The 14,403-nt window shown below is 38.0% G+C and overlaps 2 protein-coding genes across 5 annotated transcripts in view; both read left to right on the forward strand.

Moving 5' to 3' along the window:
• Positions 1-7,333, forward strand: part of eed (embryonic ectoderm development) — an 18,002-nt gene extending 10,669 nt beyond the window's left edge. Inside the window, exons 7-13 of one of the 3 annotated variants that reach the window (XM_050063311.1) lie at positions 1,096-1,187; positions 1,285-1,418; positions 1,548-1,653; positions 2,455-2,613; positions 2,758-2,831; positions 4,052-4,090; positions 6,179-7,333. In XM_050063311.1, coding sequence (XP_049919268.1) covers positions 1,096-1,187; positions 1,285-1,418; positions 1,548-1,653; positions 2,455-2,613; positions 2,758-2,831; positions 4,052-4,090; positions 6,179-6,305 — 731 coding nt within the window. In that variant the 3' untranslated portion in view covers positions 6,306-7,333. The remainder of the gene's footprint in view (positions 1-1,095; positions 1,188-1,284; positions 1,419-1,547; positions 1,654-2,454; positions 2,614-2,757; positions 2,832-4,051; positions 4,091-6,178) is intronic. The other 2 variants (XM_050063313.1, XM_050063314.1) reach the window with 2 other exon arrangements.
• Positions 7,334-7,560: 227 nt separating this feature from the next.
• Positions 7,561-14,403, forward strand: part of atp7b (ATPase copper transporting beta) — a 50,498-nt gene continuing 43,655 nt past the window's right edge. For both annotated transcript variants that reach the window (XM_050063301.1, XM_050063302.1), the window contains exon 1: positions 7,561-7,872. In XM_050063301.1, coding sequence (XP_049919258.1) covers positions 7,711-7,872 — 162 coding nt within the window. In that variant the 5' untranslated portion in view covers positions 7,561-7,710. The remainder of the gene's footprint in view (positions 7,873-14,403) is intronic.

Here is a 14,403-nt window from a genome sequence, read left to right on the forward strand (position 1 = left end):
TAGAGCTTTATAAGTTAACAGTAGATGTTAATGTATTATAGAAAAGTGATTTATCTTTTTATAAATGACAAAAGGCACATCTGCCTCATTTTCGCTGTGGTATTGTGATACTACTCAGAACCGTGATATTTTCATTGGTATCGCACAGTGGGTCCCAATTTTGGTACCGTGACAACACTAATCTGGTGGGGGTTCATCTGCAAAGACTAATGAAAAACTAAACAATGATATTCGGTATTTGGTACTCGGTATTCGGCCAAGAGTTTAATAATATTCGGCTTCGGCCACAAATTTTCATTTCGGTGCATCCCTACACAATACAGTTAAACATGACGAAAGATTACAAATGTAACACATGTAGTTAAATTAGTTGCTATTTAGCTTCAGGTTAGTGTTCTTAAAATTAATGAGTTATTTTAATCAACTTAATACAAAATTGGAAAATGCCGTTCTCTGAATGAATAAAATAATTGATTTGCATGCGGCTTCCACAAGGAAAGCTGAACAGGGAGGAGCACGGGCTTGACTCATATGCAGTTGTCGGGCAAACAACAGGCTTTTAATTGAGAATTGATGACATGGGCCAAATTTTAAAACTAAAATAAGAAATTATTAAAGAGAAATATACACACCACAACTAACAGAAGAATATAAAATGTTTTTCTCAACCCTACTTCACCTAAAATAACTTCAGTCTCTGCATCGGAAAAGTTTTTTTTTTTTTGTTTTTTGTTTTTTGTTTTTTGTTTTTTTTCTCTCCATGTTCACAGGTCAACAGGATGCACCTGTCCATAGTAATTATCACCTCTTTATATGGTGGTCACTGGCTGTCCATGGGCGGGGATGCACACTAATTGCTGACTCGCGGTTGTGCGCTGTCAGTTTACGATTGATTGGCATTCATGAACATACACACGTGCCTACGATCAAATCCCAGTTTTCCTGCTGCCTGCAGCATTTATGAGTTCCGTGTAGGTTTTTAGTACCATGGTTTTTTATGTGCAAAACTACTCACAGAATTACTAACATTCATGAACGAGACTCAATGTTAATAGCATGTATGATTTTATTAATTTGTCTTTATTGTTTCCTCAGATCATGCCCTTCGTCTATGGAACATACAGACCGACACATTAGTGGCAATATTTGGTGGTGTGGAGGGTCATCGAGATGAAGTCCTGAGTGCTGTGAGTATTTACTCAATAGGCTCCTCTGTGAATAAAAAAACTGAAACAATAACTGGATTTGATTTTTTTTTTTTATATATATATAATCCTGTTGCAGGATTTTGATCTTCTGGGTGAAAAGATTATGTCATGTGGGATGGACCACTCCTTAAAACTTTGGCGGATCAATTCAGAGAGAATGCAAAAAGCCATCCGTGGGTCTTACGAGTACAACCCCTCAAAGACCAACAGGTAAAGAAAAAAATCCATGTCAGTTTTTATTTGTGTAGACCTTTTGGCTATCAAATCTTAAGTTTTTAAAATCTGTTATGATTTTACCTTCTTTTTTTTTTTTTTTAAATCAATGTGTGTTTTCTTCAGGCCGTTCGTCTCACAGAAAATTCACTTCCCTGACTTCTCAACACGAGACATCCATAGAAACTACGTGGATTGTGTGAGGTGGCTGGGGGATCTTATTCTTTCCAAGGCAAGTTATTATAGTAGATACGGTGTAATGATACATCGATTAAGTGATCCAGTATCATCAATGCAAAGTGAAAACATCGATGCATATTGTCATCCTTAAGATATGCCTTTATTTCGAAGTTTCCATGACATCCAGAGTCCAACTTCAACAAGCAGAGCAGGAATTAGCACGTAAACTGTCTGACCAACACACACTGCAACCAACTGAAAACACCACTGTGGTGAAAAAAATAACTCTGCTCAGTCTGTTTCACCTTAAAAACACCACACCCAGCCTGCTTGGCTTTCCCTGAAACCAATGGAAAGCAGCTCTGCTGCTGGCACAATAAGGTGCTTTCAAAGTAATTATTTCATTCATTAATTCAGTTAACGTTTTGGAATAAAAAGACTGCAGACCATGATTTATTCAACAGTACGTAAATTCCATACTGTTTCCGGTGAAGTATTACAGTATGCAAACACTGGACCCTGTGTTGACATCTCTATATCCCGAAAAGGGGCCACAACCAGATGGTATGCAAGTGAATTAAACTGTTAATTTGATTATGGCTCACTACAAATACAGAATGCTATGTCAATACTGGAACAATTAAAAAAAAAAAAGTTCCCATTTGTCACTTGGGCACAAACAACATGGGAAAACAGGGTCGAGGTGAAAAAAAACCTGCCTAGCTCTGGATTAAGTTTGACGTGCAGAAAGCCACAAAGCAACTCTTCAGCATGGTAGTAAATGCTACATGCCCTTTATTCCTTTACTTAAGTCTAAACATGCTCTTTATTAATGTTTCCTGTCTGGTTGCAGTCCTGTGAAAACGCCATCGTCTGCTGGAAACCAGGAAAGATGGAGGACGACATCGATCACATTAAACCGAATGAGTCCAACGTGACGATTCTGGGACGTTTTGATTACAGCCAGTGTGACATTTGGTACATGCGCTTCTCCATGGACTTCTGGCAGAAGGTGAAGTCATTTATTTATCATTTGTAGCTGCATATCTGTCTCATTGTTGCATTTATCATCATGGCACTGAAAGTGCTTCCGAGATCTTAAGAGTGCTTTTTAGTCTGTCGCTGATGTTTTGTCTCCTGTGATGCTGTTTTCCAGATGCTCGCACTGGGAAACCAGGTGGGGAAGCTTTATGTGTGGGACCTTGAAGTGGAAGACCCACACAAAGCAAAGTAAGTGCCAGTTTTTATCCAAACAGATAAGTGACAGTTTTATTCCTGATTGACAGCAAGGACACTCCTCCTGTCACTGATAATGACTGTCAGCTAAATACACAAAATCTGAATGTAGTGTTGTTCTTGTTTCATACCAGACAGGTGTGATGTCAGACAGGTATAATTGTTACACGACACTGTGACCCTGTCAGTGTCATAATCTCAGCCAAAGTAAACAGTGGAGTGACAGTTTGGTGTCACTTCAACTTTGTGTCAATATACAGGGTGTGGACAAAATAACAAACACAGAAATGTCATCTCACTGAAGCTCATATGTTTTTATAGACTGTCAGATGGTAATTTATGAGGTTTGTTGTTTTCCTTATGTCCATGTCACATTCCATCATTTTGCACAGCTTGCGACGGACGCACTAGTGAAATGAGAAGCCCAACAGTACAGAGCAAAAGACACTTAAAAGAAAGAAAATAGAGGCTCAAACACATCTGTTAATATTTCAGAAATGTTGAATGGAAAAAAAGAAGAAAAAACTAACAGTCCTCCTTTTATTTGACTGTCGCCTTAGGCTCTGGGAGGTTGTACTCTTGTCTCACACTTTATGGACTAAACAAATAATCAAATCATAAAATTAAGATTAATACAGATTAATCTTTGAAATCTATGAAAACAACCACAGTAAATCAACATTGCAAATCTTTTAGAGCTTCACAAATATATTTTTTACTGCAGGTATACAGGTCTGTAAGGTGTCTCTCAGGGTGGAGAATCATCCCGTTAATAAGAGAAACTCCACTATTTTTCAACCCACATCCTATCTTCCCATAATTTTCCGTCTATGTGACTTAATGAAGCAATTTTGAAAGTGGTCCAGTATTTACAGAGAGCGTCGCAGCCAGCATCAGCAAAATGGGCTGCAATGTAACCCATTTGGGGCATGTGCTCCACTAAAAGTGCTTGTTTTTGCCAGCAACAGGCTCAGATTGTTATTTTAAGTGTCTAGCAACATAACAGAAAGGATCCTACAGAGGAATAAAAGGTTTTGTCGAATCCTTTGCTTGTTTCGGTCTGTTTGTGTCCAAGGAGGAGTCTCATTCTGAGCACTGTCAATTTACGCCCATTAAAGGTGTTTTTGCGGGTCCCCTGCCATGCTTTTGTGTGTACTCATGCCAGGTAAACACAATGACTTAAGCTAATAACATTACCTCCACTGTGTCTGCAGCAGGTCTCACCACTCTTGGAACAGCATTTTTCTTTCGATGTAAGTACTTTGGTGATTTGATTTGATTTTTTTTCTCCTCTTTGGCTGGCAGTAGTCAGCCTGGTCCAAATTGTCTCTGCAGACTTGATGTTCTGTAGGCGCAGTGTATGGGCAGTGTGAGGAGGGTCCATTTTATTGTAGCACAACTAAGTGACATTTGCTGTTTGTACTCTCAACACAACAAACTATTACTGTAAAATCCTCTCTTTAGCTCTCACTCACGTTTCAACTGATGTGTTCTTGCAACAAGATACCTTTTCTCCTTTAGTGAGACTTTAGCGAGGTTACAAAATAGACCTTAACAAAAGAAAAGAACAGAATAACATTTTATTTGTCTGTAGCGATCCTTTTCTTAATGTTATCAGAAACTTACAATAGCAATCGGAGCCTGTAAGTGGCAAAAAGGGCTGTACCCGACTCAGAAGTATGTCAGTTGAATCAGATTCAGCAGTTTAATACAAATATTCACCTTTTTTTTCCCATTGTGATGAGTAGGGACTCCACACCAAAGATTTAGCTAAAACAAGCATAATTTTTCAAACTAAGATAAACTTCAATAAACAATGGAGTGTGTAGGTCAGTAATGAAAGCTATGCGTGGATGTGTGTCAGGTGTGCTGTGGAGGTCGTGAAGGATTAAACCATAAAGCAATGATGCAGGGTGAATGTCTGCTGTAGGAAGGGAGAGAGCAGGTGAAAACATGAGGCAGCTTTTATAGCCTGCAAGGCCAGGTGAGCTTCATCAAGGCAACGACCCCCCCGTGTCAGTCAGCTGCCTGATGACGTTGGTCAGAATGTCTTCCAAAGCAGTCGGGGGTGGCATCACACCTGTAAGAATTTTTAAAGTCTGAAAGAAGCTGAGGGATGTTCAGTGTGACAGAGGCATTCATGTTATACAGTAGCCAAGCTAACCGAGCTAACAACAAATCGGGTAACGGGTTTGCTCTGCAATTTCGTTGTACAATGTACAATGACAATAAAAGATCTATTCTATTCTATTCTATTCTAAATCGGAAATGTGCAACCACACTTTCTGCCACCACTATATAACAAACAAAAGCCAAACTATGAGCCATGAGCCACTACCACTGACTGAGGTGTTATAGAGTCTAATGGCTGTGGGGACAAAGGATCTCGAGAAGCTTTCAGTTCTACAGTGCAAGGAAATAAGCTGATCACGGCAGCTGCCTCTCTGTCCTACCATGAGTAGTCTAGAGCAGTGGTTTTCAAACTTTTTGTGCCCAAGGTACACCAAAGGACAAGCCAAAATCTCAAGGCAGACCTGTGTGTATATCTGTGCACAATAGCTTCTTTAACATGTGTTATCACTCTTATCACGACTAAGACAATAAAAAAAAAAAAAGACAGGTAGCTTTCGTGATGCTGTCTACTTTTCTTGTGGTGGTAGGTCATCTTCACTGGTGCTTTGTTGTAATTTGCTCTGTACAATAAAGTGATCCGTTGTCCCACTCATGGCTTTCTCCTTTTAAATGTTATAATCCCTCACATTGGCTGCGTCACGGCACACTATTTGAGAAACAGTGGTCTAGAGCGCTCACTCCGCAGCAAAACCTAGGGAACAAATCATCCCCAGAAGTACACTGCACAGCCTACTGACAAGCAAAAAAAAGACTGCTCGACTTGAGGCGATCTCAGTCCCCCTCGACTGAGGGGTCTCCGACTGATTGAACCTCTGACTTTAAAGGGGCAGCCCTACTTTTAGTGTGTGTAAATTGACGGTGCTTAATTGCTCATTAACGATACATTGCTGCTGCTGGCTGCCCTCTCTCTCAATCCTGGACCTGTTTAAATAAGATGTTGTTCCCATTTGTCACTTAGACAGAAAAACATGGGAAAACAGGGTCCAGGTTGTAAAATACCGAGGTAAGCCTTTAACTGTACTGAAGACCGAATGTAAAACATTTGTGTTTGAGGCTCAGTGTGAAATGCCTGCTCTGTTTAATAGATTGCAATCAGCACGTATTGATGTTTCCACGCTGCATTTGTAAAAATAATAATAACAATTTAAAAAAAAAAAGTATTTTTATAAAACAACAAAACCTGAAACCTTATCCTCTCTGGTCTCCAGGTGCACCACACTGACTCTCCCCAAATGCACATCAGCCATCCGGCAAACCAGCTTCAGCCGCGACAGCAGCATTTTGATTGCTGTGTGTGACGACGCCTCAATCTGGCGCTGGGATCGACAGCGCTGAACAGTTTACGCCTGAGGAAGAATTTTCGGTTCCTGTTGCTTCTCATCCTCCCAACCTGTTGTACAGATCTACACTGCAAGCAATGTCCTTTTGAACATTTAATCTAACATGTGGTCTAAAAATACAGCGTTTCCTTTAAAGAAAAGCAAGAAATTGTGCCAAGTGAAGATAAGATGATTCCTTTTGTTTTGATTTCCTGTTTGTGTGTTGGCTGGATGTTTAAAGACATGCTTGATGTCAGATCAAGGAACATTTTATATCCTACAAAACACCAGTGATGTGGGGATTATTCCTTTAAGTGAACATTTTTAAGCCAGGACAGTAAAGAAACGCAGATGGACTCTGTTCCTAATCATATTTTAAATGTGTGTGCCTTCTAGATGTCTATGCAGTCTCATTCATTGATAGTCGATAATAACACCAAGACAAGTGGAATCATCTCGATCAGCCCTGTCACCTGTTTTAGGAACAGTAAGACACAACAGATAAAATGACCAAAGATGGATTTACCTTGCAGTGTGCCACGTTTATATTCATTAGTGAAACAAGAGAAATTAAGATTTTTTGTTTGCATTACTTTGCATCTTTTTTATTTTAAATGCTATTTTAAATCCTCTGTTTGCTTTGACGCACCCTGCCTCCTCCCACCTTCACACACACACACACACACACGCACACACACACACACACACACACACACTCACTTTGACTGTTGTTGCATCATTTACAGTGATACTGTTTGACTTTGGAGGCTTTGAGTACACTCAAAATGTATTTTGTAAATAAATACGTAAATGTCAGATTGTGCGGTTATTGAGTATTTAACATGGACACTCTTATTTGGATAAAAATCTGATTTGTTTTTGTTTCTGTAGCTCTCAAAAATGAAGAGGAAATGGCTTTTATTTTGAAAAGTACGACATAATTCCCCAATTTTAAAGTTTGCTGAAGGGAGAGGAAGGGGGTTCTTTTGCCTTTATGCGGTGCTTGTACTTAAATGTATTTGGACTTTAATAAACTTATTTTTCTACAGATATCGGGTTATTTCTGTACCAACTTTCCCCTTTAATACATAGCCTACTTAAGTCTTCACAAACTCCAGTTGAATGGAGATCATCTTTAAGGCCTCTGTGTGTGAATATGGCACTGTACGCATTGTTTTGTATTAAGTCTACACTTTATGCAGAAGTCATGTGATTGGAGGCCTTGCCCGCCCTTTCCTCATGGACCCCCTCAAATCAAAACCCTCCAACTCCCAAAGCTGAGCAGTAAAATGACGTTCGCCGGCGCCGCTCTGCGCTCCCCTTATCTCCAGGAACAGCACGGAGCGCGTACCCACTGCGGACTTTTGCCCTCCGACTTTGATAGGCAAAGATAAGCCGAACGGCATAAGAGCAGCTCCAACATGTTTTCACCTAAGTCGCCAAAAAATGCCTCAAAGTTTGTCTTCAAGTCGTCGCCCGGCGCGGAGGAGCAGATATGTATGGTTGAGTGTAAACCGGACTGCACCTGTGTCGTCCACTCCGCCTGCAGCTGCGACAGGAGAGACTGCCCGCCCGAGGTGAAGGTAGGCCTACGCAGAGCTGCGGTCCATCTGCAGCTGATGGTCAACTGGATGTTAAAGTCTGGCGCTAAAACTTATATCAGGCCAGAGATACAACTGTAGTAGCTGAGGTTTGATTCAAAGACTTTACTCACTGATGATTCTCATACAAAAGCTCAGAGCTGCAACCATTAGTTCATTACAGTGGTGTATGTGAGCACAAAGTCATAATTAAGTATTTTCACCTGTATTCTCCAACAATTCAGAGGAAAATATACTTTTTACTCAATTTATCTGACAGCTTTCAACTCCAAGTTATATTGAAAAATAAGATTTTACAAGTGGTGGATGAAGTATTCAGACCCTTTACTTAAGTACGTGTACCACACTGTGAAATACTACAGTACATTACTAATGTAAGCAGGGCACAACATGGCCCCTGAATACAGAGGTCCAACAACGTCACTCTGGGAATTTCACCCAGAGAATACCCCTAAGTACCTACAGTATGTATATAGAGAGAAGAAGCAGAGACATGGCTTTAACTCAAAATTATTTTGAAAACTTAGATTTTACAAGTGGTGGAGGAAGTATTCAGACCCTATACTTAAGTAAGCGTACCACACTGTAAAATACTATGTTACTACTAGTTCTGTTAGTATGACCTGAGGCTTTGAGGAATCCTTGTTAAATCCCCTTTCTGTCAAAAACTTGGGTGTGATTTTAGACGCTGATCTGAACTTCCAGAAGCACATCTCTTATATTTCTAAGACTGTCTTTTATCACCTCGGAAATATATCAAAGGTTAGATGGCTCTTGTCTCGGTCAGACTCTGAGAAGCTGGTTCCCGCTTTTATTTCCTGTAGGCTGGATTACTGTAATTCAAAGCAGACATTAAATAAACTCCATCTTATTCAGAATGCAGCAGCAAGGGTTTTAACAAAACCTTAAAGGTCTGACCACATAAGTTTTATTTTGTCTTCTCTTCACTTGTTCCAAATAAAACAAATAATTGATTTTAAAATACTTCTTCTTGTTTTTAAATGTGTAATGGCTTAGCTCCTTCCTATGTTGCTGACATGCTCACTACTCACCACAGAGATCCCTTGGATTAGAGGTGTCCAACATACGGTCTGTGGGCCAAAACTGGCCTGTCAAAGGGTCCAATCCGGCCCACTGGATGACTAGGCTAAGTACAAGGTTTTAAGGGCCAGGATAAAAAGTGATCAGCTACTTAAAAAGGGCTTTCCACCCTGACTACAATATACTTCTCTGAAAAAAACACCCTAAATACTTAGAGATATCAAACATTGTGCAAAATATTATCTATCAGCAGCTTCAGCACAAAAAAAAATCTGTATCAAAATTCTATCTTAAAACAATAAAAGTGGAACCATATCACTGAAACACGAGTAATGACTGAGACCGACTGAATGTGGGAAAACTGAGATATATTATTGAAACTGCTCCTATTTGCTGTTGTTATTTACTACTGTTGAGATGTTGTTATTTACTGGTTATTTGTCGCTGGTTTTATCGGTCCGGCCCACTTGTGATCAGCTGGGCTGTATGTAGCCCATGAACTAAAATGAGTTTGACACCCCTGCCTTAGCTTGTCAAATAAAGGTCTACTCATTGCACTTACAATCAGCTTTTACAATTACAATTCTCTTCCACATGACCTAAGTCTGCTACAATAATGTATTGTTTTTCACAAGCTTTTGATAGATATGTTGTGTTTGTCATGTATGATGTATCTCAAGCACATTGAGTTTATGCTTGTCATATGAAATGGGCTATATAAATAAAAATGACTTGACGAGTAAATGTCCTGCACTGAAAATGTTAGTCAAGTAAAAGTATGTCAGTATAATCAGAAAACATATATAAAAGTATTAAAAATAAAAGTACTTAATCCAGGAAAATGTATTTATTAATTATACTTAGTTGTTTTAATACACATCGAAGAGTGCATACAGAGACATGAAGGCAAATATAGATGCTACAGGTCATCGTCTCCATTTATATTCACTTTCACATATATGTACATATGTACAAGTATGTACAAGAAAAACAACAGTTCATTATATTTGAGAAGCAATAACCATTAACTACAGGGACATGAGTAAATGTACTTAGTTACATTCCATGGCTGGATTCAACATTTAAGTTTATAAAATATGATGCACTTTTGTAGATTATACATCATTATCTGTATCTGTTCAACCAACCAAATTATCTGTATCTGCATCTTTATATAGAATGGGCAGGCTTTAAGCTGGAAGTGGGTGGAGGCTAAATCAAAAGTAGATGGGACCTGACCACAAGTTGTTATTTTAAGCCTGATATTGATATGCTTTGATCAGAGGTTGCTGCAGTTATTATTTATTAGAAAACTATTCACAGAACAACCTCAGAATTAAGTTTAGGATTGTATTTGAGCACAGTTAATCACAAGTACAGATTATGACACATTTTACTTGTACAACAGTTGTACTCGTAAAAAGTACTCATCTTTATCCGAATATTCAGTTCAACCCTAGATTACTAGGAAAAAAGTGCTGCAAGAATGCATCGGTAATAATAATAGAACATACTCACAAATGGATTACTGAGCACGCCCAAAAGCCACAGGCACAAGGGCCCAAAGTGTCCCTGACCCCTGACCCTCCCCTGCAAAATGTCAAATGTCAAATTAACACATTGCGACCGGGAAGATACTCAAAATGACCTCAAAGTGAGTCCAAGGAACTGCACAGAGATACAAAATAACTACAAAATGGGCAGAAGAACCACAAAGAGATACAGAACCACTACAAAGAGACATAAAAAACCCAAAAGAGACACAAAACTTCTACAGGGAGACACAAAACTGCTACAAAGAGAAAAACAAGCACAGGAGATATAAAACTACTACAAACAGATATAAAACAACCAAGAGACACAAAACTGCTACAAAGAGACAAAACTAGTACAGGAGATACAAAACTTCTACAAAGAGATATAAAACAAACACAAAGAGACAAAAAAACACAACAGAGATATTAAACAACTGCAATGATACAAAAACTAAGACAAATAGACACAAAAATACAACAGACACATAAACTAACTACAAAGATACATAAAAGTACAACAGAGACATAAAACAACCCCAAAGAGACACAGAACTACAACAATGACATAAAACAACCACAAAGAGACACAAAACTATTGCAGAGACATAAAACTACAGCAAAGACACATAAAACAACAGCAAAGAGACACAAACCTATTGCAGAGACACAAACAGCCGAAAGAGACACAAAACTATTGCAGAGACACAAAGTTACAACAGACATAGAACAACAGCAATGAGACACTAAACTACTACAAAGAGACACAATACTACAACAGAGACACAAAACTACTGCAAAGAGACATAAAACTACCACAAAGAGACACAGAGCCACTGCAAAAAGACATAAAACAACCACAAAGAGACACAGAGCCACTGCAAAAAGACATAAAACAACCACAAAGAGACACAAAACTTCTACAAGGGGACACAAAACTGCTATTAGGAGACAAACAAGCACAGGAGATACAAAACTACTACAAAGAGATAACAAAACGACAACCAAGAGACACAAAACTGCTACAAAGAGACAAAACAAGTACAGAAGTTACAAAACTACTACAAATACATATAAAACAACCACAAAGAGACAAAAGAAAATCACAACAGAGACATAAAACAACTGCAATAAGACAAAAACTACAAAAAACAGACACAAAACTACCACAAAGAGACTCATAAAACAACCACAAAGAGATGCAAAACTATTACAAAGACATAAAACAACCACAAAGAAACTAAAACTACTACAAAGAGACATTAAAAAGCACAAAGAGACACAAAACAACAGCAAAGAGACACAAAATTACTACAAAGAGACATAAAACAACCACACAGAGACACAAAACTATTGCAGAGAAACAAAACAAAAACGGAGACATAAAACAGCAAAGAGACACACAACTTCAAACAGAGACATAAAACAACCACAAAGAGACACAAAACTATTGCAGAGAGACAGGAAACAAACATAAAGAGACACAAACTACTCCAAAGAGACACAAACAACCACAAAGAGACACACTACAACAGAGACACAAAACAACAGCAAGGAGACACAAAACTACTATAAAGAGACATAAAACAACCACAAAGAGACACAGTACCACTACAAAGAGACCTAAAACAACCACAGATAGGCACAAAACTTGTACATGGGGGCACAAAACTGCTTTTAAGAGACAAACAACCACAAAGAGACACAAGACTACAACAGAGACATACAACAACAGCAAAGACACACAAAACTACTACAAAGAGACACAACACTACAACAGGCATAAAACTACTACAAAGAGACATAAAACAACCACAAAGAGACACAAAACTATTGCAGAGAGACATACAACAACCATAAAGAGAAACAAAACTACTGCAGAGAGACACAAAACTACAACAGAGGCATAAAACAACAGCAAAGAGACACAAAACTACTACGAAGAGACATAAAACAACCTCAGAGAGACACAAAACTACAACAGATGGCATTTAAAGAAAAACATAACCAGTAATAAATAAGTTAGATACTGATGTAGGTGCACAAACACTTAGATGCTGCGTAAATCTAAAGGAGTTACAAGGCCGCATGTCAGATCATTTAATTTCTGTTGCAGCCATTCTGCATCAGACAAACGTTTTATTGTCAGGAAGTGAATGCAGAAAGTGATTATGCTCATGTATCATCTGTAACATCCAGCTCACGTTGCTCTGCAGGCTGAAAGCACTCATTGTACGATCTCTGGACAAAAGCCACATAAATGTAATGTAGTCATGCAAGTCATTGAATCTAGACGGGTTCAGGATGACACAATAAAAGTGTAATCAAACACACACTGATTGTCACTGCAGTTACATTAACACCTTTGTTTCAGTTATTCAGATGTTCTTTATAGCTTTAGTTTTAAAAGTTATGTTATCTAATAAGCCTGTAATGTTTATTTACATTAAGACTTGTGTCATCTACCGAATAAGACGAGGAAATTGACAATAAACGGAAATAAAGACATGACTAAAACTTAAATTGGACCACCCCAGCTGTTTGGTGGCAGATTTATTAATAATTAAAATGAGCTTTTCAAAACCACTTTTACCCATAATCACACCAAGGACACTAAAATATTGTGAAAACACATAAAATGCCTATTTTGTTTGGTCCAAATTTTGACTAATTGAAGCAAAACAGTTGTTAATGTTCTGAAAATTGTAAGTTTTCTGAAAAATAAAAAATGGATGACATTAACTACATCAAAACATCATTTGGTCATCAAAGGTAAAAAGACAGTATTTTTAAATAACTGAATGACGGACATGCTTACAGTGAAACCTTTCTATTAGAATTAATGGAAAACCTCAGATTAAAGTCACTTTCCCTAATGCTGCATTCAAGTTTCTGCAATAAAACTGAAAATGACCATGTTTCCTGACGTTTTCTCCCACTGAGTAAATACCACAGATTGTAGACTTGTAATGAATGGTTTAAATGGCTTATCATCACTGATGAGCTCAGTGACAACAGGTAGATTTTTCCAGGTGCAGCAGCTATCCAATCATCAATAGCCGTTTTAATCAATGATAACATCACACACCCAAGAACATATTTATATGCAGCTGACAAAAGAAAAGTTAAGGCAGCGGGGTGTGACAGCAGGTACTCATGATGAAGGTAGGCACAATACCATCGTTATTAACTGCACATTAAATTATACTAATGATAAAAAGTATTTTAAAAAACATGCTGAAGTGATGTAACCTTTTCTAACTTAAATATAAGTAAAGAAGTTTGGGAGCATGTTATGTCTTTCTATAAAAATGACCTCAATGTCTGATCTTCACACTATTATTTTAAATGCTACCACTGCATATATTTAAATTACAACCCTGATTCCAAAAAAGTTGGGACACTGTGTGAAACACAAATTAAAACAGGATGCAGTGTTTTTACATTTCTTTTTGACCTATAAGTAACTACAATTCAAAGACAAGATATTTCATGGTTAAACTGATAGACTTTATTATTGAGTGTATATTTTTGTAAATATACACTCATTCTGAATTTGATGGCTTCAACAAGTTCCAAAAAAAGTTGAGACAGGGTCTTGTTTACTGCTGTGTTACATCACCTTTTCCTTCAACAGCACTCATAAGTGTTTGAAGTTTTTTTGTTTTTTATTTCAACAACATTTTTATTGATTTTGATAGCAATAAACATGGACATACACACAGCCAGTATGTATATACAGTCAGGTCCATAAATATTTGGACAATGATACAGTTGTCGTCATTTTGGCTCTGTACATCACCACAATGGGTTTTAAATGAAACAATGAATACCTGCTTAAAGTGCAGACTCTCAGCTTTCATTTAAGGCTTTTTTCAAAAATGTAGTATGAACCGTGTAGGAATTACAACCATTTCTTCACACAGTCCCCCAACTTTAA

The sequence above is a fragment of the Epinephelus moara genome, chromosome 15 (genome assembly GCF_006386435.1).
Source record: "Epinephelus moara isolate mb chromosome 15, YSFRI_EMoa_1.0, whole genome shotgun sequence".
NCBI lineage: Eukaryota > Metazoa > Chordata > Actinopteri > Perciformes > Serranidae > Epinephelus > Epinephelus moara.